Below are 25,449 nucleotides of genomic sequence, written 5' to 3'. Positions count from 1 at the left end.
AATATTACTATTATGCAACATCTTAAACCAATAAAATGCGGGGGTAAATACTTTTTGAGGAATGACCTCCACTTAGACAGATTTCAAAACTTCATCTCGACGGGTTCACGGAACGTTTTGTTTAATTCACAGTGTATTCTCAATTTAACATTTATTCTTTATTTAACAACAACAGTGGTTATATATCTATACTTATTTGTTACGCGCTAACGTTAGGTAACTTTTTTATATTCATATTGCATTGCAGCGGTTATTCACTGCAAGCTGGGATCAAATTCGCTACGAACAACTTTTATTAACCTTAATTTAACTCCGGGCTAGGCTAATAGATTAAAACATTAAAAGTTATTGACACTAACCTTTGACCCATTAACCTCAGCATAATTAATCTTTTGGTCATGTCTAACATGTATACCAAGTGTAATTACCCTATGCTTTTGTTCGAAACGCATTATCAGCTCAAGGCCACAACGACCTTGACCATCTGTTCTCATACTCAACAAGGCTAACTAGAGGTCCTGACCCTATGACCCATAACGCAGGGTTAATCTACTGGCCGTTACCAACATGTCTACCAAGTTTGACATACTACGGCCCACGGGCACTGCAGCTTTTAAACGGACACGAAATTTCAGCTTACGGACTCAACGACAAGACGCAGTACCTCAATATCAACTGGGTTTATTTTCTGCCAACTCTCCTAACAAGTTCGATGTCTAAGCGTTCGTTAGTTATTGATTTTAAACCGTGGAGACGGACGACCTGTTTCTACATGCCGCCCTTTATGGGCATATAACTGAGGACGCGAAATGTGTACTGATTTTCTTTAAACTCTAAACTAAACGCAATATAATATACAATTTATTAACAAGAATGTCATTAAAACATATGAAGCTAAATATAGTACAAAATGGCGTAAACTGATAAAAAGTCATACATGCATAAAAACATTTGTACAAATCAAATAACAAACTATAAAAATTTAAATATATGTTTAATTGATCGAATATGGAGTTTCAGCTGAGGGTCAAATTGACCTTAAGCTTCGAGACCACAATATCAAAAGGGTTTAATTGCTGGTTTAGCACCTTTAAATGTGTACTGTAATGAATATAGTAACAAAATGGCGTCAAATACTCACATACATGCATAACAAAGCTATTTATAGATGTTTAATTGATACATTGCATTGATATAACGTCTGTTTAGTAAAAAAACATCATAAATGTGAGAATAGTATAATTTATTCATCCACTATAAAGTAATTGCCGCGGTTGGGGAACAATCGTAGTTGTAATATGTATGCGAAAAATACAAAACAACTGACTACAATGTATGCCAAACAAGGCCAATACCGACCAAAGTCAGCCAACATGATGTTCCGCCGTTTTGTTTGGCTACAAAATTCGACAAATACAGGATTAGAGAAATGGACTACATATATTTTCATTGGCCGTCGAAACTCGCCCTTAAATGAAAAATATGCTGGATATTTTTTAAAAGGCATCCATTTTGTTTTTCGTGTTACCGACTGTTTAAAAAGTGTGTGCCTCGTTTAAAACATACTTAAAATCACTAGCCTGTTAAATACTTTAACCACTTTGTACGGTTTGATAGTTGTTTTCAACCTGTTGGTGGATTTTACGATAATTAAAACTTTGATAACTGAGAAGATGGCCGAGGAAGGGTGAAAATTTGGAAAATGATTAACGAAATAAATACAAAAAAGTATTCTTCCTTAGACTGTACATTGCTGTATTTTGCGCACTTAAAGGATAAATGTCAAAATCAGCAAAGTCAAGTCTAGAAGAAGTGACATCATGAATGAATAAAGCATAAGCTTTAATATAAACTTTAGGCAAACAATTAGAATGTTTGTTACCAAAAGGTCGTACAACACGTAATAGTAAATTGAAAAAAATATTTATCAATAAGTTGAGTTCATATTGACCTCATATTGAGTTTATTTGTCCTCGGTCAGCAGTATTTGCCTTTGCCCTTTTTGCAAATACTGCTGACCTCGAACAAATAACTGGGCCAATTTGAAATCACCTAATTAACTACACTATACTACTATTACTATCGTTGATTGAGCCAGTTTACTATATAATTGTAGGTGAAAAAACAATTGCGAAGAGATTGATATGAATGACATAAATTTCAATTCATTTTAACATACACCATTTGTTCAATCTACCTAAATATACTCATGGCCAAAAGTCGTGTCCGGTATGGGTTTCATTTGTGCCTTGCAAATCTTCAATGCCCATTTTCAATACATTGCTGTACTGGCAGTACTGGCTCAAATTCCAAACTTCGTTTTTATTGAATGCATATTAATGTCGTCTTTCCATCGATACCAAATTTATGAATATGTGATTTAAAACAAAACAGATATTGTAGTTTTTGTAGATCGGACAAGACTTTTGGATATTGTAATTTTTGTAGACCGGACAAGACTTTTGGCCATTAGTATATATATAGCTTATTGTTCAAGATACGTAATAGTTATTATGTTAAAATCGTAATTTTATATCATTGTTATTTATATGATAATTGTATGAAATAAAAGTGATAGTGTCTTTACTCTATGTAGTTCAACAAGGCTAAATGTGATGATATATAAATGATAACTGATACATTATAATTCCATATAATACAAATTAAAACTATTTAGGTTGCAGATGAATGTTAATTATATACACTAACATTGGAGTGTGACAATATGCATGACCTCTTTGATTTTTATTCGCTGTGAAAAGAACATACTTTTAAGATGTTCTTTGAAAGCATTCGCTTGTATTATTATATCTGATGTTGACATTTTTACAGATGTCTTAACTCAGTATGTTATACGTGTACACGTCTTCGTTCACGTGTGCAACATATGGAATGTTGTTTTGTCTCTGTTTTATAACAAGGCGACACAATGCAACATCTGTTCCTTGTCTGTGCTGTTGAGCAGTTTTACGGATTTGAATGTACCTAAAATTAAATGTATATATATAGTGTTATTCAACAATACAATTGTTTGACTATGGCTCTGACATGATACCATTAAGACACATGAAACTTATGCTATTTTGCCTTTCAAACATAGTAACCTATACAAACAACCATTGATGTAGGCATTTTTATCTTAAATTAAGCAAATGCATCTACAATAGTAAACTAAAAATAGCAATAACTGACAGATTTATTTCATTCACCAAAGTAGCATAGTTTGATTTGAATTTCTATTTGTTATAATGACTTATCATTTGTCAGCCATGCGACGAAATCAAATGACACCTTGATTGTGTTCTATTAGATAGGGGTAAACATTTCAAAATGGGTTTTTAGTAGTTTTTGTTTGGTCATTGTCGTGCAAGAACTTATGTATAGGTGCCTTAATATGACAAAAAAGGTAAACAGGAAAATTGACTCAAAAATTAAAACAAAGTTTGTCAAAATTTGACACAGCGGGCTTTTTCGGCTCCTGATATTCACTTTGATTTGAATGCCACTCGATTGGATCTACACATTTTGTCCAAGTTTAATTATTCTGGCTTCGATCGAGTTAAGAGCTCGACAATTATTTTGACAAAAAGTCATATTACCTTATTAGACGTAAAATAGGCAGAGATTGTGGCATCGATAGAGATACGAGTTCGACATTTATTTTGTCAGGTGTCATGTTACACCATTTGATGTAAAACGAGGAGAGAATGTGATCTTGATAGAGTTCAGAGACAATTATTCTAACAAGTGATATTTTTGCATCATGTTTAATTGGAAGAGAATGTGACATCAATAGAGTTAGGAGTAAGACAATCATTCTGACAAAGTTTTAAGTTTCATTACCAGATGTGGTATGGTAACATAATGATTGCATCGATAGATTAAAGAGTTCGCCATTTATTCTGATAAAGTGTCATGTCATTTTGAGGGGCCTTCCGAACTGCTGCAAAATATATAGCAGGCATATTACATACATCCGTTTTGAACATGTGTATGTGTAATTAGGAGTTTAGCAAGTTTTAAGGACGACTATTCTATCATCTAAATAAGATAATTGCATTTTGCATTTTTTCGGGATGCTTTTATACCAATTAAATGTTCTTGTGTTAAAAAAAATCCGTACTACCATATCAACATTATATTGTGGCTTTGTGATGACTGTAGCTATAAGATATTTTTTGTAAACAGGAAATGAATCTAGCTCACTATTTTTCACAGTTTTACTGAACTCTGTCTAATTTGAAAGTATATAACAAAGAAACCACTATTCATTGTGGATTTAGTAGTCTGGGGTATTTGGTCACATAAACAAAATTATTTCTATCGACTGACACTTCCGAAAAAAATGCAAATGCTTCTCGATCCAGAATCTGAAAAAAGCCTTCTTTTGTATAATTTTGTCAACCCCTTATTACCACAAAACATGTCAAAATGGATATTTTTTTTAGCTCGAACTTTTTAAACATTTCTTCGAAGGTCTTTAACATATATGAAATTGAAAGATAGTGTGCCATGGATAGAGTTAAAATGTTTTCTTTCGAGCGACATGCCCATATTCAGACACTTCCAGTACGCCATTGAAACACAAATTAAGAACAATTTCGTCAAGATAGAGAGGAACAATTTTTGCCTTCATGGTTGTCAAAAAATCAGATATACTAAACTTAAACTCATATTTCCTTTGGTTATTAACAGTAAAATATCATTGGTTGTAAAACGATTGCAACGTTATTTTGTGGGGATTATCTTTTTCTGTTGTTGTTTTTTCGGCTCAAATTCGGAAATAGACAGAATCTATCGACATCTAAATACAATCGGAACACCTCAGCAGTTAAACAACATATACATATCCCGACGGTTGCCTAAAACCTTTTTTTAGAATATTGCGGAAATAACCTTCATTGTAATGGTAGTACTACCTGTCTAATACTATTAGCCACCGTAAGTATTGTTAATATGATATATTGCTTTATGCTTGCTAAATAAGGCCATGTGGTATTGGTCCAGATGCTTTCAGTTATTTGTTATTCATGCATTGTAAAGTAAAGAAAATGGACCAGGAGGAAAACTATACAGATAGTTATAGCTAAAAGATTACTTTAACACAATTATTTCTGATATCAAAAAATAAACGTTTTAGCTAGCAATGCAGTTTTTCGAATAAAGATTCATGATGCAATGACGCAAGATGTACAAATAAGAAAGATATATGTACACGAAAGAGAGCAAGACAGATAAGTCAGAACGCAAGATGTAATTTTAGCTTCAACAACCATCCATACATTTGACTTAATGTATTCTGAGCTCGCTTGTTGACGAAAACAATGGAGATATTTTGTAGCCTTAGAGACGTACTTGTTGGCGACGTGCTAAATGCTGAAGAAATTTAATTGGTAAATGCGCCCAACGCCAAATCATAAATGTACACGAAAAAACTGCTAAGTTGTTATGCGCCTTCTCCTACCTTTCGCTCTTGTTATTCTTACCATTCGCTCCTTCATCGATTTATAGAGACGGCTGATCAAGAGTATTCCCTGCAAAAAACAAACATGTTAAATATAAATGATTGTACAATTAAATTTCAGTAATCGAGCGTTACTAACCCATGTGGTTCTACTTAATCCTAATGCCATACTTGCGAATTTAATATTGACTTGAGTTCAGTTAAACCACAAAAAGTTGATTATTTGTTTTACAGATTTTGCCAGAAGAAAGGAGGAGCGGGCGTGCAAAAAAAATAAGAACAAAACAATGAAAAACAAACATTATGAATTATTTCCTTCGACACTGTGAATTAGCTATTGTTTGCTGAATTAATCCATTGACTATGACACTGAACTTCTCTTAAAAAAGTATTAACCATTACGTTAATTGAAAGTGCTGAAAAATAAAGGAAAATGTTTCCGACAAAAACAATTGTTTACAAGTATCAGCTGTTTTGCTGTTACCTGGACCTGATTTTGTCTGGACACGGGAAAGTTTCTTTAATTTTAGGCAAGAGAATTTCAGAAAACATTGAAAATTAGGGAGAAACAAAAACAATTCATGCAGCAAAATAATATGTGAGAGCGCAAAATAATAAACGCGGATAATCCGACGAACACATGATGAATTTTGTGTGGCCAAAGAGATAAAGTAGTAAGCTATTTTATGTATATATATATATATATCCATCCGTCGTTAGCATACACTGAGAGTTCGAAACGGAATCGCAAGCGGTAGCCACACACACCTGACTGATCGCAGATCTGCGGCAACATCTAAATAGAAAAGCAGAAAAGTTATTCCTGGAACTCCCATTTACTTTAATTTAGTAATTTTATTTTACTATTGTAATTTGTTGTGCTGGTTGATTTAAGTTTGTTATATATTCTGCCGTTTGCACGAACATCTATAAAAGGAAAAATGGACATAAATACCAAAAGCAATTTTTCCCAAAATTGATTTGCTTCCTCTGTATCATTAGTATACTCGCTTTTCAACTATCATATATTCTTAGGGGTATATTATATGCACTATTTAATGATATAGATCCAAATAGCATCTTCATGATTACTTCATGGTGTTAAAGTGAAGTTTTGAATTTGATGGATAATCTGTTTTAATAAAATTTAGCGATGTTTAAGTATAGAAAGGAATCTAATCCCCTATGTTTTACTATTTTTTAAACTCTTTATCATTTGAAAATAATTCAACAAAAAACACTAGTCATTGTTGTTTAAGTAGTTTTGGGTATTTGGACACAAAACACTACCTATTTTATCGACAGACTTTTAAAAACAGTAATTGCAATGTTTGTTTTTTATTTTTTATCGAAAATCTGATAAAATCTTCTTTCGCTTAACAGGTTTAAATGGATGTATTCTTTACTCCAGAAAGATAGCGTTACTCTAAACTAAATAAAACATGGAGACGTTTTAACATTTTGTCGAAGGACCTTAACATATGTGGAATAGAAAGAGAATATGACACAATTTAATAAAATTGCTTTTCTAGATGTAGACTTTGATGCAAAATGCCCATATTCTGGCATGACCTATATATCATTGAAACATAGATTCAGAATAATTCCATTAAGAAAGCAAAGTTGATAAAACAATTCGTCGTTGAATTTCTTTAATGTGCACACCTGTCTTTCGTTATTTTCCGAAATAGACTTTGAAGAATGTTTTTTTTTCCAAAAAATAGTATCTGTTTTTTTGTTATTTTTTTCAGATCTATTAAACTTTTACTCTTTAATTTCTCAATCGCTCTACTAATGAGATCGCTTAATCCACGAATAAATATATTTCTTGTTAAAATTGTCTTTTTATGATTCCTTTTTATCAACAGTTAAGTTTTAATTGGTTGCAATTTTTTTTTTTATTTTTGGGGAATTATTGTTTAGCTGTTTTTTTACGACGCAAATTCGGAAAACTGTACGGAAATAGACACATCGACATTATATGACAATCAGAACACCTCGGCAATTAGAAAAAACAACAACAACATAAATCTATCCCGAAGATTGCCGGAGATATTGGTTGCGGTAACCTTATGGAAATTATGGACATTGTAACCGTAGCGCCATCCAGTGCAATACTATTAGTTACCGTAATCATCGTAAATATGACGTTTTGCTTTATGCTTGCTTAATTAGTCTAAGTGGTATATGTCAAAGTGCTTGCTGACATTTGTTATTTATTTTAAGTAATGTAAGGAAAATGGGTCAGGAAGTAAGCTATTAAGATAGTCATAGCAAAAAGATAACTTTAAAAAGATTTTTTCAAGGAAAAATGATTTCGCGGAGCTAGCAATGAAGTTGCGCGAAAACGAAGTACAGAATGCAATAAAGCAAGATGTACAAGTAAGAAAGGAATAGGTACAAGTATGAGAGCTAGATGTATATGCCAGAACACGAGATGCAAGTTTTGCCTAAGTAACCTTCCACACATTTGATTAATTGTATTTTGAGCTCCCTTGTTTTTCGACTTAAACATTGGAGATAAAATCGTAGCCCGAGTGTAGTCCGTGTTGGCGGCGTGCAAAAGAAGCTCAAGAAATTCAAATGGTATATGCTCCAAAGGACAAAACACAAATGTATATGCCTAAATAAATAAGTAACTGCTGAGTTATGCCCCTTATGCAACCTAGCGCTTTTGTTATACTTACCGTTCCGCACGTCGGCGACTCTCAGAGAAGATTCAGCAAGAGTATCACCTGTAAAGAAAATGTCATGCAGAAATGTTCGTACAAAGCAGTTTCAGTGATCCCGCATATCACACCATTGCCATTCTGTTTAATCATAATGTCAAACGTGTAAGGATAATACTGTCTTGAGTTCAGTTTAATATGGTAACAGTTGCCCATGAAGCAAGCCTTTTTTATCTATCCCGTCATAAGCATACACTGCCAACGGAATCGCAAACGGTAGCTCCACACACCTTATTAAACGCAGATCTGGTGTAAGTGTTTTTCGTTATCAATGACTGGACATTAATGCGGCAACATTTAAACTAGTTTAATGCTAGTCCTGTATCTAGTATTAACTTCCATTTTAGTCATTTTTTTTTATTCTATTGTAATTTGTTGGGCAGGTTATATGTAGTTATTCATACATTTTACCGTTTGCTCGAATTCTATGAATAGGAAAAAATGGACATAATAACTTAAAAAATAATTTTGCTACTTCCGTTTCACGCTATACAGGTTTTTCATTTGTCATTTTTGATTCACAAGTATGCATTATAGGCTCTATGTATTGCCATATATCAAAATAGCATCTTCATGTTGTCATTTCTTGGGATACAATGCAGTAATAATTTTGATTGAAAATGAGTTCTATTAAAATTTAGCGATCTCTTCTTATAGTCGTGTTATTTGCCGAAAACCATGCTTAAACTAAAGTAACATGTGGTAAACACTCCCTGAGCGAAAACAAGTTTTCCTGTGCATTGTGGATAAACTGCGATTTATGTGTTTATACAAACAGATTGTTTTTAACAAAATGGCTAACTTGGTTCTTGCCATATTTAATGCAAGTTGCTGCAGGTCTTTATTGTGTTTAAGTTGATTAAACATCGTCTCCTCAATGCTCTAATGAGCAAAATCCATAATTTGAATTTTTTGCACAAATATGTTTTTTTGTTATCTTAAAAGATTTTTCGGCGAAATCGAGATTCAATGACGAATTTCCTGATTTTCATTTAAAGCTCTGGAGAAACTTTTGACCCTATAATGCAATATAATAAACCATGAATACAAGTTTTGTTATTCCTGTCTTATCATGAATTACCATTACCTAGTTCTATTTGATTTATATTACAATCTGATATCATAACCAAAGGGTTGCTTCAATTTTCACCCTTTTGCAAACAATTTTATATCGAAATGCACAAGATAATACGTGGTTTACTAACTTGAGAAAAGTAAAAAAACCCGCATGACTATCAGATGTCAATAATCCGCCACGCGTTAACACAAAATACGCCAATATGCCAATTAACCAAACCGCGTAAACACGAGATGCGTCTTTATTTAAAATCCTATACAGTATTCGTTCGCAATTCGCCCTAGATAAGGCGTTTCCGCCTTCAGTTCGGTTCGTCGGCTTTAATGCTTCTTTGTCGTGTTTGCACGTGTTTTTTCCTTTCTTTTGTTTTATCCCCAAAAGGCGAAAACATGAACTGGTTGAAACTAGCCATCACAATATACTTTATATAATTTTTTCTACAATTAGTAAATATTAACTAGGTAAAATGATGAAAAAACCGTATTAAAAATTCAGTTGTAACCTACTCATCTCTATATGCAAAATAATCTATATATAAATGTCAATTGCTTACACACTTTCAAATTTTGTTTTCTTAATTACGACTGTCATATTTGCGACAGTTAGATTTCGTTATCTTTCTAGATAAGTCCTAGCAAGTAGGCATAATAGATAGTAGATAATTTTCAGTTTTCATGCATACTGAAAGGCGCAACTGAATTTTTCGAATATTTTTGAAATTTGTTTTTGGACAGCGTGTCTCACATGTTTCTTTGGTTTACTTCGTATAAGCAACGTATTTGGGAGCCAGTCAAATAGCACTCATCATTGTTTACAATGCTAAATTTACCACACTAGGTTGTGTTTGGGATATTCACTCATCTAAAACTATTTAGTACAGGGACAGAGTATTTCATGCGGTCTTATCCGCTACGCCCCACGTCAACCCTGCTCAACTTTCTGAGGAAAGCGTGATCCTGCTGTGATTCACAGAATCGTTTCGCTTATTGTTTCCGGTCAACATTAACATGGTTAACACAGGTTAAATTGAGGGCCAGATTCAAACAATGTTTACCCCCGACGGCCCCATCAATTGTGTATAACTCCCACTCTCTGCGCCGTGGCGGCTGCAGCTATTTGTTATCTTTCGGGGTTCCTCTAGACGTCATCAAAGTCATTGGCGATAGGGAAAGCATTTCAATGTTTGATTACATTTACCCAGACCTTGGTTTTAAATTTCGTGCTAGTGCCGCCGCATTGGAAAAAACTAGCGATATTTGTTCTCATTGACAAGGTTAGGGATTTCCAGCAGAGTGCTTGCATTTTTCTCCTTCCTCTACATCTACACTTGGATGGAAACCATACCGTATTGTAATCATACTAGTATACTATATGCTATACTAGGTATACATAATTTTGATGTTTGCAATCATCGTCATATACATTTTATTACGCATTCATAATATTGATTGTTCTATTCATTGACATATACTTGAATTCATTGTCATATACGATATGCCTCCGTATTACTTTGCCTTCATAATGCCTGCATGCCTTTTATATGTCATACTTTATTTAGGTAGCATTAAAATATTATAAGCCCAATGTATTCTAAAAAAAACCTCTATGACTTCATGTCGATAGGGATGTCAACTCGTATACTATAAATGATTAAGTAATTTCACTAACTTCCAAATGGCATTATTTGTGATTGCAACAAGAACGAAAGCATGTAAAACTACGTTCAATCAGTATTACCTGAAGTTCCAGACGCATCATCATGACTAGCAGGAAGAGTTGGACCTTGTTCCTGTCCTAGAGCGACTGAAAAGCGTACCGGATGTTTGATAAATACTTGTACTGCTTTTACTGTTTAAGATAGAAGCACACTGGATCGTCTTTATCCGTTCCAATGCAAAAAAAAACCCCATAAAATAATATTCAGAGATAGAGGTTAGTTTCTTAAACGATGTGTTTTTATACTGTATAATACTGTTTATAACTTATACAACTAGTTCCCAAAATACAACTGTTATTATTTACAGCTTAAAAATACCACGTCGTTTGTGACGTCTCATTTGGTTATTGCAGGAAGCAAAAAATATCTCGATTCTGATAGGATTATCACTGTAAGTTCGTTATTTTCATATCAATATTTAAAAGACATAGCGTAGGCTAATGAAAATAATGTAAACTACACTCGGTTACTTAGCAATATGTTAAGCCATTTATATGTAAACAATGTAACTCCACATCACACCAGTTAGAATCCACTGTGCATGTATATAGTGTTTGTTATAGCAACATTATTAAAAAGGAAGTTTGTTTTAAATATAAATACTTTTTCTTAGTAAAATATTATCGAAGAGCAGTGTAAAGTACCAGATTACACAAACCCTGAGAAATCAAAAAAGGGTTAGCACGAGTGTATTTAATTGTACAGTTTACACACATATGGATGTTGCCATGGTAACAACATACGAAAGTTGTAATTTGTGAAAGGAGAGAATTATATATGTTTTAATATAGTTCCATTAGTTAAGTAAACCTTCACCTTTTGTACAACACAAGACCTAGCCGACATTAAAATGATTGAGACATGAGTGTTCTTGTTCACATTTCAAAGCAATTTAAAACTCATTGAGTACATACCGAGTTGAAATATTATTTAGCACTTGTACCAGTTTTTTAATGCAAGGATTTCTGTTTTTAATATGAACAAAAGTAAGTTATACAGCTACGTCATTAAAGACACCTTTACCTGTAGTTTCAGGCTGAACGGGTGTGCAGTTCAATTGATCGCTAACGATGGATGGATTTTTTTTTCCGTGATGTGGTTTCTTCGCCAGGGTCTGCAAAGTGTATTATATGTGTGTTATAGACGGATACCCACCCGGTTTTCCAAATCCGTGCAAATTTAAAAACATAAAATGATGTTTAAAGAGAGTTGCTACTATCTTCAATAATGCTTATAGTAGAGTAGAATACCAATTTACGTAAATACCCATCTTACACATCACGTTAGTACAACGTTTTGTGAATATTGTACCATGATGAGGTTATTGTATGACGTAGTTACAATGTCAGAGCCTTACTGCCTTTGCAACTATGTGAATTCACTTGCACCTGTATCGCCTGGCCCAAGGACAGTGAAGTTGGAAGGACTGCTAACAATGGGTTGATTGCTTTCCCGTGGTGAGGCTTTTCTATTAGTTTGGAATTTGTAACTTCTTTTCTCGCAATATCATATAAAAAGGTTGTTCGAAAAAGATATATAACTCTTTTAAAATACGTGCGGGGTTCCATTCTTTTTTATGATATATTACCTTCACCCACTTTACAATGCAATGGTGTATGTTTGATATATGAAGTAAAGCAAGTTAAACAATGTTAAATGAATACATGTAAGTTCAGAATTATCGAAGATAATGTTCAATAACTGCCTGTTCTTTGTTTGTTTCGACAGAGCCTGAAATATGTACGAGCTGTCTATAACAATAGATGTTACAGAGACAGCGCACTCGACTATTCTACAGCTTTAAGTCTAATCATCGCTACATTTTTGGGAACATCCACGGATCATTGTAAATTGCATGCAAAACCTTATCCATAAGTTCTAAGTTGAAGGGATTAATTTACATAATATGCAGCATAGAATTATCGAGCTTGATAATGATAGTATTTTCAAACGTTGAGTGTTGAATAAAGTCTCAATGCAATACATCAAGTAATGCTGAGATATTAACAGAATTACGTGTGCTAATATGCAAAATCTTAACCAAAATTTTAAAGTCGAATTATAAAGGCAAAATAATTTGCATTTAAGTCAGAAAGAGTTGATTTACTTAATTTAGTAGGTTGAATAGTTTGGAAAACATGTCTAAAGTTTCAATGCAATACATGTTATATTTGCTGAGATATTGACTTAAATGTGTTTACACAGAAAACCGTTACCAGAATTTCCAAGTCAAATGATAAAGGGACATAATTTGAATTGTTTTTAAAGTAGTTTGAATGGTTGAGTATCGTTGTATAAAGTCTCAATGCAATACAATAATTTGCTGAAATATTATCCTATGTGATTACATGCAAAACCGTTACCAAAATTTCTAAGTCGAATAATAAAGGTCCATAATTGTGATAACACTCAAAATAGTGTTATCTGCTTTCATTAATAAAGTAGGTTGAAAAGTAGGAAACATATATATTAAGTTGCAATGCAATACATGATGTATTTGCTAAGATACTGACTTAAATGTGGTGACAGGTAAAACCTTAACCAGTATTTCCCAGTCGAATAATAAAGGGATATAATTGGCATTATATGCAAAGTAGAGCTATCCAACTTGATTATTATGTATGTATGGTCGTTATGTATTGAATGAAGTCTCAATGCAATACATCAATTAGTTGCTGAGATATCTGCACACATGCAAACCCTTAACCAATAATTCTTAATCGAATAATAAAGGCCCATTATTTGCATTCTATTCAAAACAGAGTTATATAACTTCATTAATGAAGTTTGTTGGATTGTTGGGAACACATATCTAAAGTTTTAATGCAATACATGATGTATTTCCTGAGATAATGACTTGAAGGTGCTTACATGCAAAACCTTAACAAATGTGTTATATTCACGTCGACGCCGACACCGACGGTCACACAGACGCCAGTTTGAAAAGTATAGCTCTCCTTATTTTTCAAAGAGTCGAATCTAAAATACGAGAACTGCAGTAACTGATTTAAGACAGAAGAACACTCAATCGTCTGAATCCGTTCGCATACAAATACGTACTCAAATTTAAGTGTTAGTGGATCGTATCTTTAACGGTGTGTATTTGTTAAACAGAATAATATTTTACGTATATATTATAGAAATAATTGCAACAATACAGCTGTGGGTTTCGATGTCTCACGGAATACCTGGTTAAAGGATTTTTTGGCGTTACAATACAAATGTTAGAACAAACAATGCCAATTTTTTCATTATGGACAAAATACGAAATTTGTTCTTTGAACAACGAATTGTTATTCCTTCGTATGTCAATGCAAAAGTTGTTTTATTTGTTTTCCGGACTTTTATGTCTTTGTCACCGCAGTTTACTTAAAAAATTGTTTAAGTTTTAATGTTAATGCTTTGATATATTCACAACAATGGAATAAAGCAGTCATCATCATGTAATTTGACCTTGTCAAACAAATAAACATGTCTTTAATTGCTGAAATTGTACTAAAGCTTGTTCGGTCGAATAAAATAATATCAGACACTATTTTCATATGCCTTCCAAAAAGGGTTGACCACAATTTTTAAAATGTATTGTTAATAAAATATAGTCGAAATAAACAAGGTCAACTGTTCCTATGACCTTATACAAACATCCTCCCCTAACTCCCTATAAGCAAACTGACACGATAAATCGCAGTCAAACATATACCCAAGTGTTGGCACAATAACAGAAGTTCTCAATTTACGACTGAAAATAGAGAAGTTGACCTAAACTTGTGGCTGCATTCATGCTATTAACAGTTTGTACTGGTGGCATGTCATAATTCTAAAAATATCTATAATCTATAATTATGCAATGTGATATTGTGTGTTTATCATTTAATAACATATTTTGTTGTACTGTAAAATAAAAAAAGTGTTTTCTTTATTTTCTACGTTATTATGTTATTTTTAAGTAATGAGTTTTCAAGAAAAAACAATGCCCTTACTTTAAGTAGCCACATTGTCAATGATTAAATACAGAAATGAACAATCCATGTTAATTTTGAAGTGAATTTCCTGTAACAATGCACATTAAAATATAAGTATATCGACGAAATTGTGTCATATTTCAGCCTAATATAGTGACTTAAGTCAATATATTCACATAATACAATTGATCAATTTAGGTAGACTCCTTATACCTTATACCTCATTTTGTTTATAAATATGTGGGCATTCTTTGTGTTCGATTTAAACGGGTGTTTACCTAAACCCCCTTAGCCACTAAACAACTGTCACATTATTTTTTTAAAACATCAATAGTTCAACAGTTAAGTGAATTCCATGTTACGGCCTAATGTTCTTTTCTCAACCAAACCTATTTCACAAAATCATTTAAACGATTATAAATATGTAACTGACTAATGAGTTAGTTTAAGAAATTAATTGAACTTATAGTTCAGAAAAGAATATGGCAAACTGCCTGCCAATGATGACTTTAATTTTTGCATTTAAAGATATGTATGTGTACTCGACTCAATAGTTTTTTATAATATCTGTAATAATTTGAATCTGAATAATGCACAATTTTCCGGTTGTGATGTCGAGTAATTGTTAGATTATTTCTTTCCTTTTTTGTGTCCATCAAACATTGGGTAAAAATTGAAACTACGGACGAAAAACAGTAACCTAAAAAATTTTGCTCAACAAATAGGCTCAAAAGTACAACCAATGTGGAAAGAGCTAAATCATTTCTGAGAATAATAATTAAATAATATTTATATGACGCTGCAAAGTGTTTCATAAGTATGTTGTTGTTTTTTTTCCCAGAAATATTTTATAACATTGTCAGAGCCTCGTTGTCTTGTAAATCGTTAGAATTGTCAGTAACTCTCATTTAAAGGTTATTCATATGTTGCATATGACACGTTTTGACATGTGTAGCAAGGGCAATAATTCTTATTTTAATGATTGTGGTGTTACGCCCTTTGATCGTGTGCAACACTGTTACTTTAAATATACCTTAAAATATTGTACAATTGTGTTCAAGGTATTTCTATAACATAATACTTCATGAATCTGAGTTGTGGCCCTCCTCTAGTGTGAACCACTTTAAGAAAAACGAACTAGTGAAACTAGTCATTAGAAACAAAATGCGATGTATTACTTAGAACTATGGTACGAGAGCCGGCTGAAAGCAATGCCAATTCAAACAATTGTTGCAATACATTTTGTGACACATGGTGACATTTTCTCATCACGTAAGTTGTGTAACACAAACAATAACGACTAATCTGTGTAGAGTATTAACATAAATATTCAAATCTATTTTTTAGCATTTATTATTTTGTCCGAATGTCTGATATCGCGCGTCATACCTCAGACCTATAGTTTTGAAAGCCTACTTTGGATGGCAGCAGTTGACGCTGATATAAGATGTACGTTATGTTCACCAATGACAGAAATGTCAGACACAAAACAGTAATACTTGCCAGCTTGTCCAGGCTCTCTTGTATTATTGCGCATCTTTTCGTTTTCCGGATTGACACCAACTGTCGAAGATGATCATGATTTCATGGATGAGTAAACATTATTGATAAACTATTATTAAAAAACAGTCATGTAACAGAGGCATTAATTAGTTGGTTAAAATAAACGTATGTATATAATTATTTAAAGCGCTGGACACATTATAATATACTTATATCATCACCCTTTTCAATTTGTTCACGTTTGGTTTTACAATGAAATTCGGGGGTTACGAAATAATTTAACACTTCAAAATTAGTAATTATATGGATGATAATTGATCAAACAGCAACGATTTTATCTTTTGTATGCATGGCAGAGAACCCATTTATCCACTGAAACAGCAGTTACCATACAGTGACTTTCATATCATGAGTCCATAGAAGAAAGTGTATGATAAAAATCCAAGATATCAAGATAAACTGACTGTCGTTTTCACTTTCTGTGAAACTGTTGCAATCCAGAACTATCTGTCCATGAGCAATGTCCATGAGCAATCCACCCCATTTCAAAAATATGATGCTCAACAAATATTAAAGTATCTGACCATGAAGGTATCCAAAGCCCATTATATTTATTCTAAGCATTGTTAAAGTAGTTTTAATTAAAAAAAAATATTAGTTTACAATTGTTCTAACCTGTTTCTTCATGTGGTTCAGTCATGAACTTGCCCTTATATGCAGTTTGAGACGTAAACGCTCCATAGCATAGAGTTTCATTGCTTAGAGTGAGAGACATAAACGTTCCTTTAAGGGGAGTGTGAGACATAAACGTTACTTTTCATTGAGTATGAGACATATACGTTCCTTTGCATTGAGTATGAGAGATAAACATTCTTTTGCATGGAGTATGAAACATAAACGTTCCTTTGCTGTGGGTATGAGACATAAACGTTCCTTTGCATGGAGTATGAGAAATAAGTGTTCCTTTGCATGGAGTATGAAACATAAACGTTCCTTTGCATGGAGTATGAGACCTAAACGTTCCTTTGCATGGAGTATGATACATAAACACTCCTTTGAATGAAGTGAGAGGCTTAAATGTTTATTGGCATTGAGTGTGTGAGACGTAAACGCTCCTTGGCATGGCCTATGAGACATAAACGCTCTTTTGCATGGAGTCTGAGACCCAAACCTTCCTTTGCATGGAGTGTGAGATTTAAACCTTCCTTGGCATGAAGTGTGAGACGTAAGCGTTGAGACATTAACGTTCCTTCACATTGAGAGTGAGACAAACACGTTCTTTTGCATGGAGTGAGAAAAAAAAAGAATCTGCCTTGGCACGAAGTGCGAAACACTATGTTCCCTTCAAGACGCTATATCTCGTTATTAACTGATAACACAAAGCTCAAAATTTCATTTATTTCCATTCTTTTTCAGAAATAATAACGTAAGGCAAATTTCTGAAAACATAAAAGTACTAACCGTTCGTATCCTGAGCCGGACCATTTTCAGGCTGTCTTGAATGGAGGGATTGAAGACTAACTGAAAGGAACTCCAAAAATTAAGAACCCTTACGGGTAGTTAAAGTGTGAGCATGTGTATGTGAGACATAAATGTTCCTTTGCATGGATAACGAGACATAAACGTTCCTTTGCCTTGAGAATTAGACATAAATGTTCCTTTACATGGAGTCTGAGACATAAACGTTCCTTTGCATGGAGTATGAGACCTAAATGTTCCTTTGCATGGAGTATGAGACAAAAACGTTCCTTTGCATGGAGTATGAGACATAAACGTTCATTTGCATGGGGTCTGAGACATAAACTCTCCTTTGCATTGAGTATGAAACATAAACGCTCCTTTGCATGGAATGTGAGACATAAACGCTCCTTTGCATGGAGTAGGAGACATAAACGTTCCTTCGCAGGGAGTCTAAGACATTAACGTTCCTTTGCATGGAGTATGAGAAATAAATGGTCCTTAGCATGGAGTTACATCCTGGGTTTGACTATTTTCATGGTCCCCGATAACTACAAGATCAAAGAAAGGAAATTCAAAATAAGATCCTTTACAGGTTATAACGGTAGACGGCGTCTATAAAACATAATGTTCTAAGCTCTTGATGTTTAATGCAATATGCGGTACGCCTAACGGTATTCCTTTAGGGTATCCCCTATCGTTATAGATCGCAAACCATCCTACAACATTTAGTCATCGACATTGACTCTTTAATCCGAAATACAATACACCAATTACATTTATGTTCCAAAATAGCTTTCATAAACCGAGTGTACGTCTTGAAAATATTTTGTAGTAGTAAAACTAAGCTTATGAAAGCTTGCACAAGAAAAGCTGGTCTTCGACTTCGAACTGCGTTACTAACGTTTAAGGAAAAACAGATTATATTAGAGAAAAACTGGCTCATTATGAAATACTTATGTATACTAAATCATATCACATTAGGGTTCTGATCACACGAAATTTTTGCACATACCGTTTTTATTTTTCGGATTTCTTGGCTTCCACTTTCTTCTTAAAGACCATTCTAAACAGGAAATAAATGTACATATTATAACAAAAACTATAAAAAGGTTCTTGAAACTTCGAAAATTAAGTATTATTTTTTGTATGAATATCTATTGCAAAATAAATTGGAAACAATTCTTATTTCATTATTATCTTCCACCTAAAGAAATACATTGCAGAAATATAGTAACCGGAATTATTTGAAACAATTTATGTAAATTAAATCATGATATCCAGAAAGATTCAGAGCATGAAGACTTTACTATAAACGGAATTTGCCTATTTTAAAATAGTGATATCAGACATGGCTAGATGGCGCTATAATTTTTACAATATATTCATATCGACATTTTCATGAAATTAAGAGGAAATGTCATTCCCTCAATTTGTGTAAATGGAAATTAACTATTTTATTCAAATAAACCGTTTTATAAAAAAACATGATATCTAAACGAATGACTTGTTGGATAATTTCCAATAAAGCAATTATTCTTTCCAATATATTGTTTACACACGTACGAAGTGATATTGTTATTTAACACATACGTAATACCAAATTTTAAGATACTGGAACATCTGTGAGGTTTTAGATAATGTTAATCGGTACGACTGATCCTAGGCAGTAACATGGAACCCGAAACATTTATTAATAATGCTATTTTGACCAGCGAGGCTTTCGTTCAATAAAAGTGAAGCCTTGCTCCTTGTGCATTTAAACAACTTTATGTTAGCTACTACACATATTCTTGCAGCTTCCATTGTGTTTTCATTTAAAGTTCAGAGGCTTACTTAGCGCGACAGAAGCGATCACAACAGTCGGAACATAAAGAACTCCTAAGACGATGCTAGCGATAATGCCCGCAGTGTCTGAAACACAAAATATATTTTATAACAGCAACACTATTGTTACATGTACATATATTAAAAATTCAGTACTGAAGTGTTTGATGATCGAGTGGCGTTGCTATGATACGAAGTTAAGATTAAAGCTAATATAATTTATTAACAAAATTAATATTAGTATTTTCAATTAACTTAATTAATTGAAATAAAATTAAAGTAAATTCATTTAAAATATAACAAACTAAATTTTCAGAAATACAAATATAAATGAATTAAAGCAAAATTAAACGTTTAATTTAAACAATTAAATTTAATCATATTTAAACTGAAAGTTTAAAACATCAAAATCAAATTAAATTAAGTCAATGAAACCTTATCAATACAGTAGGGAAGATCATGGTAAATAATTGAGTTTGTTATGAATAAAAGTTAAGAATATCATTGTTTATTGCTAAAACCAACTTCATATAAACCACTGGAAAATAACCGCTTATGTTCCGTCGAACGGTTACAGTCCCAATACCTCTTTAATGACGAAAACCAACACTAACATCCTAAAAAATATGTGACCTAGATTTCTCAGAATAAACTTTTTTCCCTATGCTAGTTTAGGAATGTATTTATCAGAGTTTGTGTATCATTAGTTTCTCTGTTTACTATGTACAGAATTGTTTTAACCATAATTCTTATATAATTTGAGTGAATGTTCCTGGCGATTTTTCTAATATGTTCTGGCGCATGAAAACCTCTTGATCTAGGCTAGGGTGGACAGTGTTCACACCAGTCATCAGTCACCAGTTTTATTTTTATTAATTCATATAGCGCACTTACAAAAGGTTTCTTTTTCTTCGCAATTATTTCCTTTGAACCCATCCTGACAACGGCAGTAATGTAAAATCCCATCCGGTATACATCGTCCTCCATTTTGACATGGTCCAGTATCACAGCCTGTGGCTAAGTATTGTTTCATTAATTAAATTGACATATTAAGCTAGTTAAACAATTGGTACACTGCGTATTAGTGGTTTGCAAAAGCAATGTTCATCCTACTTTGGTTAACTATGATAATTACTTTTCAAAAGCAGTCCAATTTACAGATTTGACATAACTCTTGCTACAAATGTTTGACTTTGTGCATCAGAACAGTGTATTTCTATAATGTTTGGCTTCTTTGCTTATCTATTTTATCAATGTGAAAAATAATATACATGCCTTGAAATTCAAACGGATTAAAACCCAAAATACACCCAACTACACATTATACAACTCAAGAAAACAGACACGATTTATCAAATGTTAACAGTGGCTTTATGTTAACCGCTTTAAACAGTCAGTTTAAGTAATATTTTATCTTACATTTGCAAGACAGAATAAATACACGAAACATTAGTGAAAAGCTAATTTGGTCGATAAATTCAAATCAATATATAATTTATTGTGGCCTACCATATTCACAATTTCGACCGGCAAATCCTTCGGGACAAGTGCATTTGAAGTCATCCTCCAAATCAGTACAGCTTCCGTTGTTCATACAAGGCATTGGCGCACAGTCATCCGTGTCTGGAAATAAAAAAGAATGCTTGATAGCTTCATATACTTAGTATCTCTATCAATGTGATGTGAATACATTGTGCTGAACGACACAACATTTCCAAAACATCGAAAACTTTTCAGTTTGTTAATATTAATGCCATAGGTCGTATTTGTCCATAATGACTCAAACCAAGTTCAACAAAAACACATGCTTTCTTATATCGACACAAATAAAAGCTTTTGTTCAGCATATATAGCAGTCTTTTTAACGAAAACAAAAGCTGCTAAAGACATAGTTATCGGTTTCGCTTCAATCGCGTGCTCAGTGCATTTTGCAGCATGTGTACCACGTTCAATGCGACTATTTTACACGGTTTTTGTGTTATGGCCAGCACAATAATTTCACTTCATTTCGAAGAACTGTCAAGTATAAGCTCGAAAATAAATCTTTACAAGCATTTCTTAAAGAATACACAATATGTTCAAAATTGCCAAACAAATTTATATTTGTTTATGTACAATGATTGTTGATATGCTTAATAACATTGTCAATTTAAATCTTATATCCCTTTGTTTGGACCACTTGTACACCTTGTTTCTATATGTCAATAACAAGCCGCAGTCATACTCTGTTGTTTAATCAACACAAATAAGGTAAGATTACAAACGAGAGCAACTCATTAGCAGATTTTAAAAATATCGTTCGTATATTTACATTGATCGTCGACTTATTGGACTGTCCGTTATGTCAATCATATTGTCGTTTTCGTACATACATGCACATTCACACTAAAACTATTAAAAGTTGTTTGTCATTGTCCGGACTATACATTTGGTATGCAGAGTTGGCACTTATTTTGCAATGAGATGACACCGTATTTCGAACAAGACACACGTTATAGTTATAGTGGTAAGATATCCTCTTTTTGTTTGAATATCCGGGCTGTCACAGATATAGAAAACATGTTCATCATTCAATGACGGCGTGTAGCAATCGATTCCCATTTAAGAGGGTGAATGGATAATGTCAAAAACATTTGCCTTAGGTCAAATATCCCTGTATTGTGGCCACATAAGGTTATTTATCCTAAAATAGGTTGGCCAAAATCCTCACAATAAAGAGTATGTGTGTCATTTGTAACAGTTCCTTGTTTTGTGGCTTGTCCAGGCTGGAAATTGTCAAAACATAAGATTATCCCTAAATTTATTGGCACAAATGTTCACTATGATATGGGTGTATGCGTCACGTAGATTAACTGTAAATGACATTCCCTGAGAATCCTCCGCCAGATGTCCTCATGCTTTGTTGTAACATTGTGTTTGTGGCGCTGATTTAAATCAACCATGTAGAAACATTGACAAGGCCAAAATCGGTCACTGGTCAGAGAGTTTGTATTTTGGCTTGTTTAAGATGGCGCATATGTTCACAATGAAGATTCTATAAGGCGCGTTGGTCACTTGTCATGGTCACACTAGGGGATCATCCGTCAGATGTCCTCGTTTTGGGGTGTAACTTTGTTAAGATTTGCTGATTTTGAATTAATTTGGTAATCTTCAGAGACCCAAATCGGTGGCACAAAGACTAAGACCACACTTGGAAACTGAACAGATTGTATGTATTTGGACTTGTTTCAAATCAAAGGCATGCAAATCCATCACGTTTTCATAAATAACTTTCTATTTGAGGTATCAATCATAATAAATTAATATGTTACCAAAACAATTTGATATTTAATTGAACAATGTTTCTCAAAACTGCAACATGGTTCTTTGACTTATGTGGCGTTGCTGACATTGTTTAATGTTCGCAAAAAAAAAATCGTTCATGTCAGGCATTGGAAAACATCGTTCATTCTCGCATTGCACTATATATCAACACTTACCAGGCATGCATTTCTCATCAGAGGATATGTTAGGTGAGACTGTCCCTTCCGGGCATTCGACGCATATTGTATTTCCATCTTTGGCTTAAACACGAACGTACATCACATCAGCATGACAAGAATAAAACAATGTACATATAAATTGCATTCATTACTAAAATTATAATCAATTACCTGCTGAATGATATGTTTTATAATCTGTAACAGCGAACACAACAAGTATTTACTTGAAATATGTCCCGTTTACTACTAAGTATATAAGTATAACACACACACACACGCACGCACGCACGCACGCACACACACACACACACATATATGTATATATATATATATGTATGAACATGTATTCCGTTTATATATAACTAACATTTTTAAATTATGACCTGTGTGTCTGTGTGTGTGTATGTGTGGGTGCGCGCGCGTGTGTTTGTGCGTGAGTGTGTGTGCGACATCTTCGGTAGTGTTTTACCATACACGTATTTGTTGAAAGTGCCAATAATCTGAAACTATTATCAAGTACCAAATGGACATGTTGTATTATTAGTGGTTGTCTCAGACCTGCAATATATGACAGAGCAAGAATCAGCTAATTTACATATGATTTCAGATCGAAAATACTTCTGTTAAGTCTTTACCATTAATGTTCAGTCTAGTGGATATCGGTGATGAACCGTTTAGTATTTGTTTTTAATTAAATATGCATAAACATAAACTTATTTATTGATTTCAATGAACTGTATACGGCTTCTTTACAGCAGTTATCATATTTTGTCGAGGTTTGATAACTTTAATCATTGTAAGAACTCGTATGGGATGCCATCCAATGCTATCTTATACTCTATAAAGGTTATTGGACTGTAAAACGTACTTAATTTAACTTGCTATCCCATTTTTGAAAATATACTGTCAAGCTTTTAAGAATGAATTATTGTCATTGTTCAGTAATGGACAGCAACGTTAGGAACGTTAATGAAAACTATAACCTGCTTATAGCACAAAAATGCAATGGATCACATTACAGATTTTCGTAATACTAGACGAATAGATGGCGAAGATGCGTCGTTAATTTTATAACATCAACTTTACTTCTATTTAAAATCGATATTACACACATACGGCAGTTTTGGCGATTTAAAATTTAGTTTTATATTTAGTATTTAGTTTAGTTTCCATTGTGTCAGGGATTGAACTGTTTCACCCTTATGTAAAATTCTTGTTTTATTTTTTTTCCAATATAATCGCTCACAAGTTCAATTGTAGTTAGTGTAATGTGCGATTACCAGCTATTCATTGTGTTTTTACAATGCAGTTAACTTTGTTTTCAATTATCAAAGATACAATATAAATAGTAAACACTATTTTAGAACGTCGTTTATGATGCAATGCAAAAGAAGAAAGACTTTTTAACACTTTCCCCCTTTCGACAAACAAATGAGGGGATACATACTACCGTTAGCGCCATAGCCCTTCCCACATTTTGTTTTTGTAGCGCATGCATCCTTGTCGAGGTATTTATCGTCATCTTTACAACGACATTGAAGATCCGATGTAAATTTGCAGTTTACACTGATAATCGTGTTCAAAGGACAGTTTTCTGTACACTTTGCACAACTCCTGAACACATTTCTGGATGCCATAAAATAACCAGTTGGACAAACAGAACAATTTGCACTTCCACCGTTGAATGTACAGTCGTCAACGAAAAAATGTCCCGGTGGACAATTATCACAGGTCCATAAATCTCCGTTTTGTCTCTGCAGGTGGTACGAATCACAGCATGAAGTTTCTAATCCAATTACTTTTGATAAATAAAGAAAGCAAACTACAAATGCCAGCCAGGCAACCATCTTTACGTATTTTACTTCCGTGTGAAATTGCCCAAATTTGTAACAATAGTGAAGCTGTTCCTTTCAAACTGGTAATGTAAACATGAAAATTTAAAATATCTTGTTTATACGAAACCATAAGTATAGAGAGTACACTTAAACCTATTAAGGTAACTTGATATAAACCAAGTATCGCATGTACAAATATGACATAACCGTGTATCTAAATTCACCAATATGGGATAAATAGTTATGGGACTTGTAATTAAAACTGATACTTTAATGATTTTGTGCGTTCGGATTCAAATATTGTGCATATCAACTCAACCTTTTAAATCATCGGCCTTATTATCTGGGATATGCAATACCGTTTCAGAAATAAGATAAATGAGCTGAACATAAA

At 33.2% G+C, this 25,449-nt stretch overlaps 1 protein-coding gene across 1 annotated transcript; it reads right to left on the bottom strand.

Annotated features, from left to right (window-relative positions):
* Positions 1-845: 845 nt before the first annotated feature.
* LOC128238287 (delta-like protein 1) lies at positions 846-25,120 on the bottom strand. The gene is made up of 13 exons (XM_052954047.1): positions 24,668-25,120; positions 23,218-23,301; positions 21,248-21,361; positions 20,633-20,755; positions 19,748-19,825; positions 18,927-18,977; positions 17,915-17,974; positions 16,454-16,513; positions 12,012-12,102; positions 11,009-11,074; positions 8,152-8,199; positions 5,487-5,534; positions 846-2,985 (listed from the first exon to the last, which is right to left on the bottom strand). Exons 1-9 carry the CDS (start codon positions 25,065-25,067, stop codon positions 12,053-12,055), a joined length of 1,020 nt encoding a protein of 339 aa, XP_052810007.1. The 5' UTR covers positions 25,068-25,120; the 3' UTR covers positions 846-2,985; positions 5,487-5,534; positions 8,152-8,199; positions 11,009-11,074; positions 12,012-12,052.
* Between the last annotated feature and the right edge of the window lie 329 nt (positions 25,121-25,449).

This window comes from Mya arenaria, chromosome 6 (genome assembly GCF_026914265.1).
Source record: "Mya arenaria isolate MELC-2E11 chromosome 6, ASM2691426v1".
In the NCBI taxonomy this organism is placed as follows: domain Eukaryota; kingdom Metazoa; phylum Mollusca; class Bivalvia; order Myida; family Myidae; genus Mya; species Mya arenaria.
Note: the sequence above shows the minus strand (reverse complement) of the source record. Positions and strands in the feature narration are given on the sequence as shown.

Coding starts and splice junctions, on each gene's coding strand:
- LOC128238287 (XM_052954047.1), bottom strand. CDS start 25,067: ATGGTTGCCTGGCTGGCATTTGTAGTTTGCTTTCTTTATTTATCAAAA. Junction 23,302..24,667: donor GGGCTATGGCGCTAACGGTA/GTATGTATCCCC, acceptor TTCGTGTTTAAG/CCAAAGATGGAAATACAATA. Junction 12,103..16,453: donor AAGAGAGCCTGGACAAGCTG/GCAAGTATTACT, acceptor TACACTTTGCAG/ACCCTGGCGAAGAAACCACA.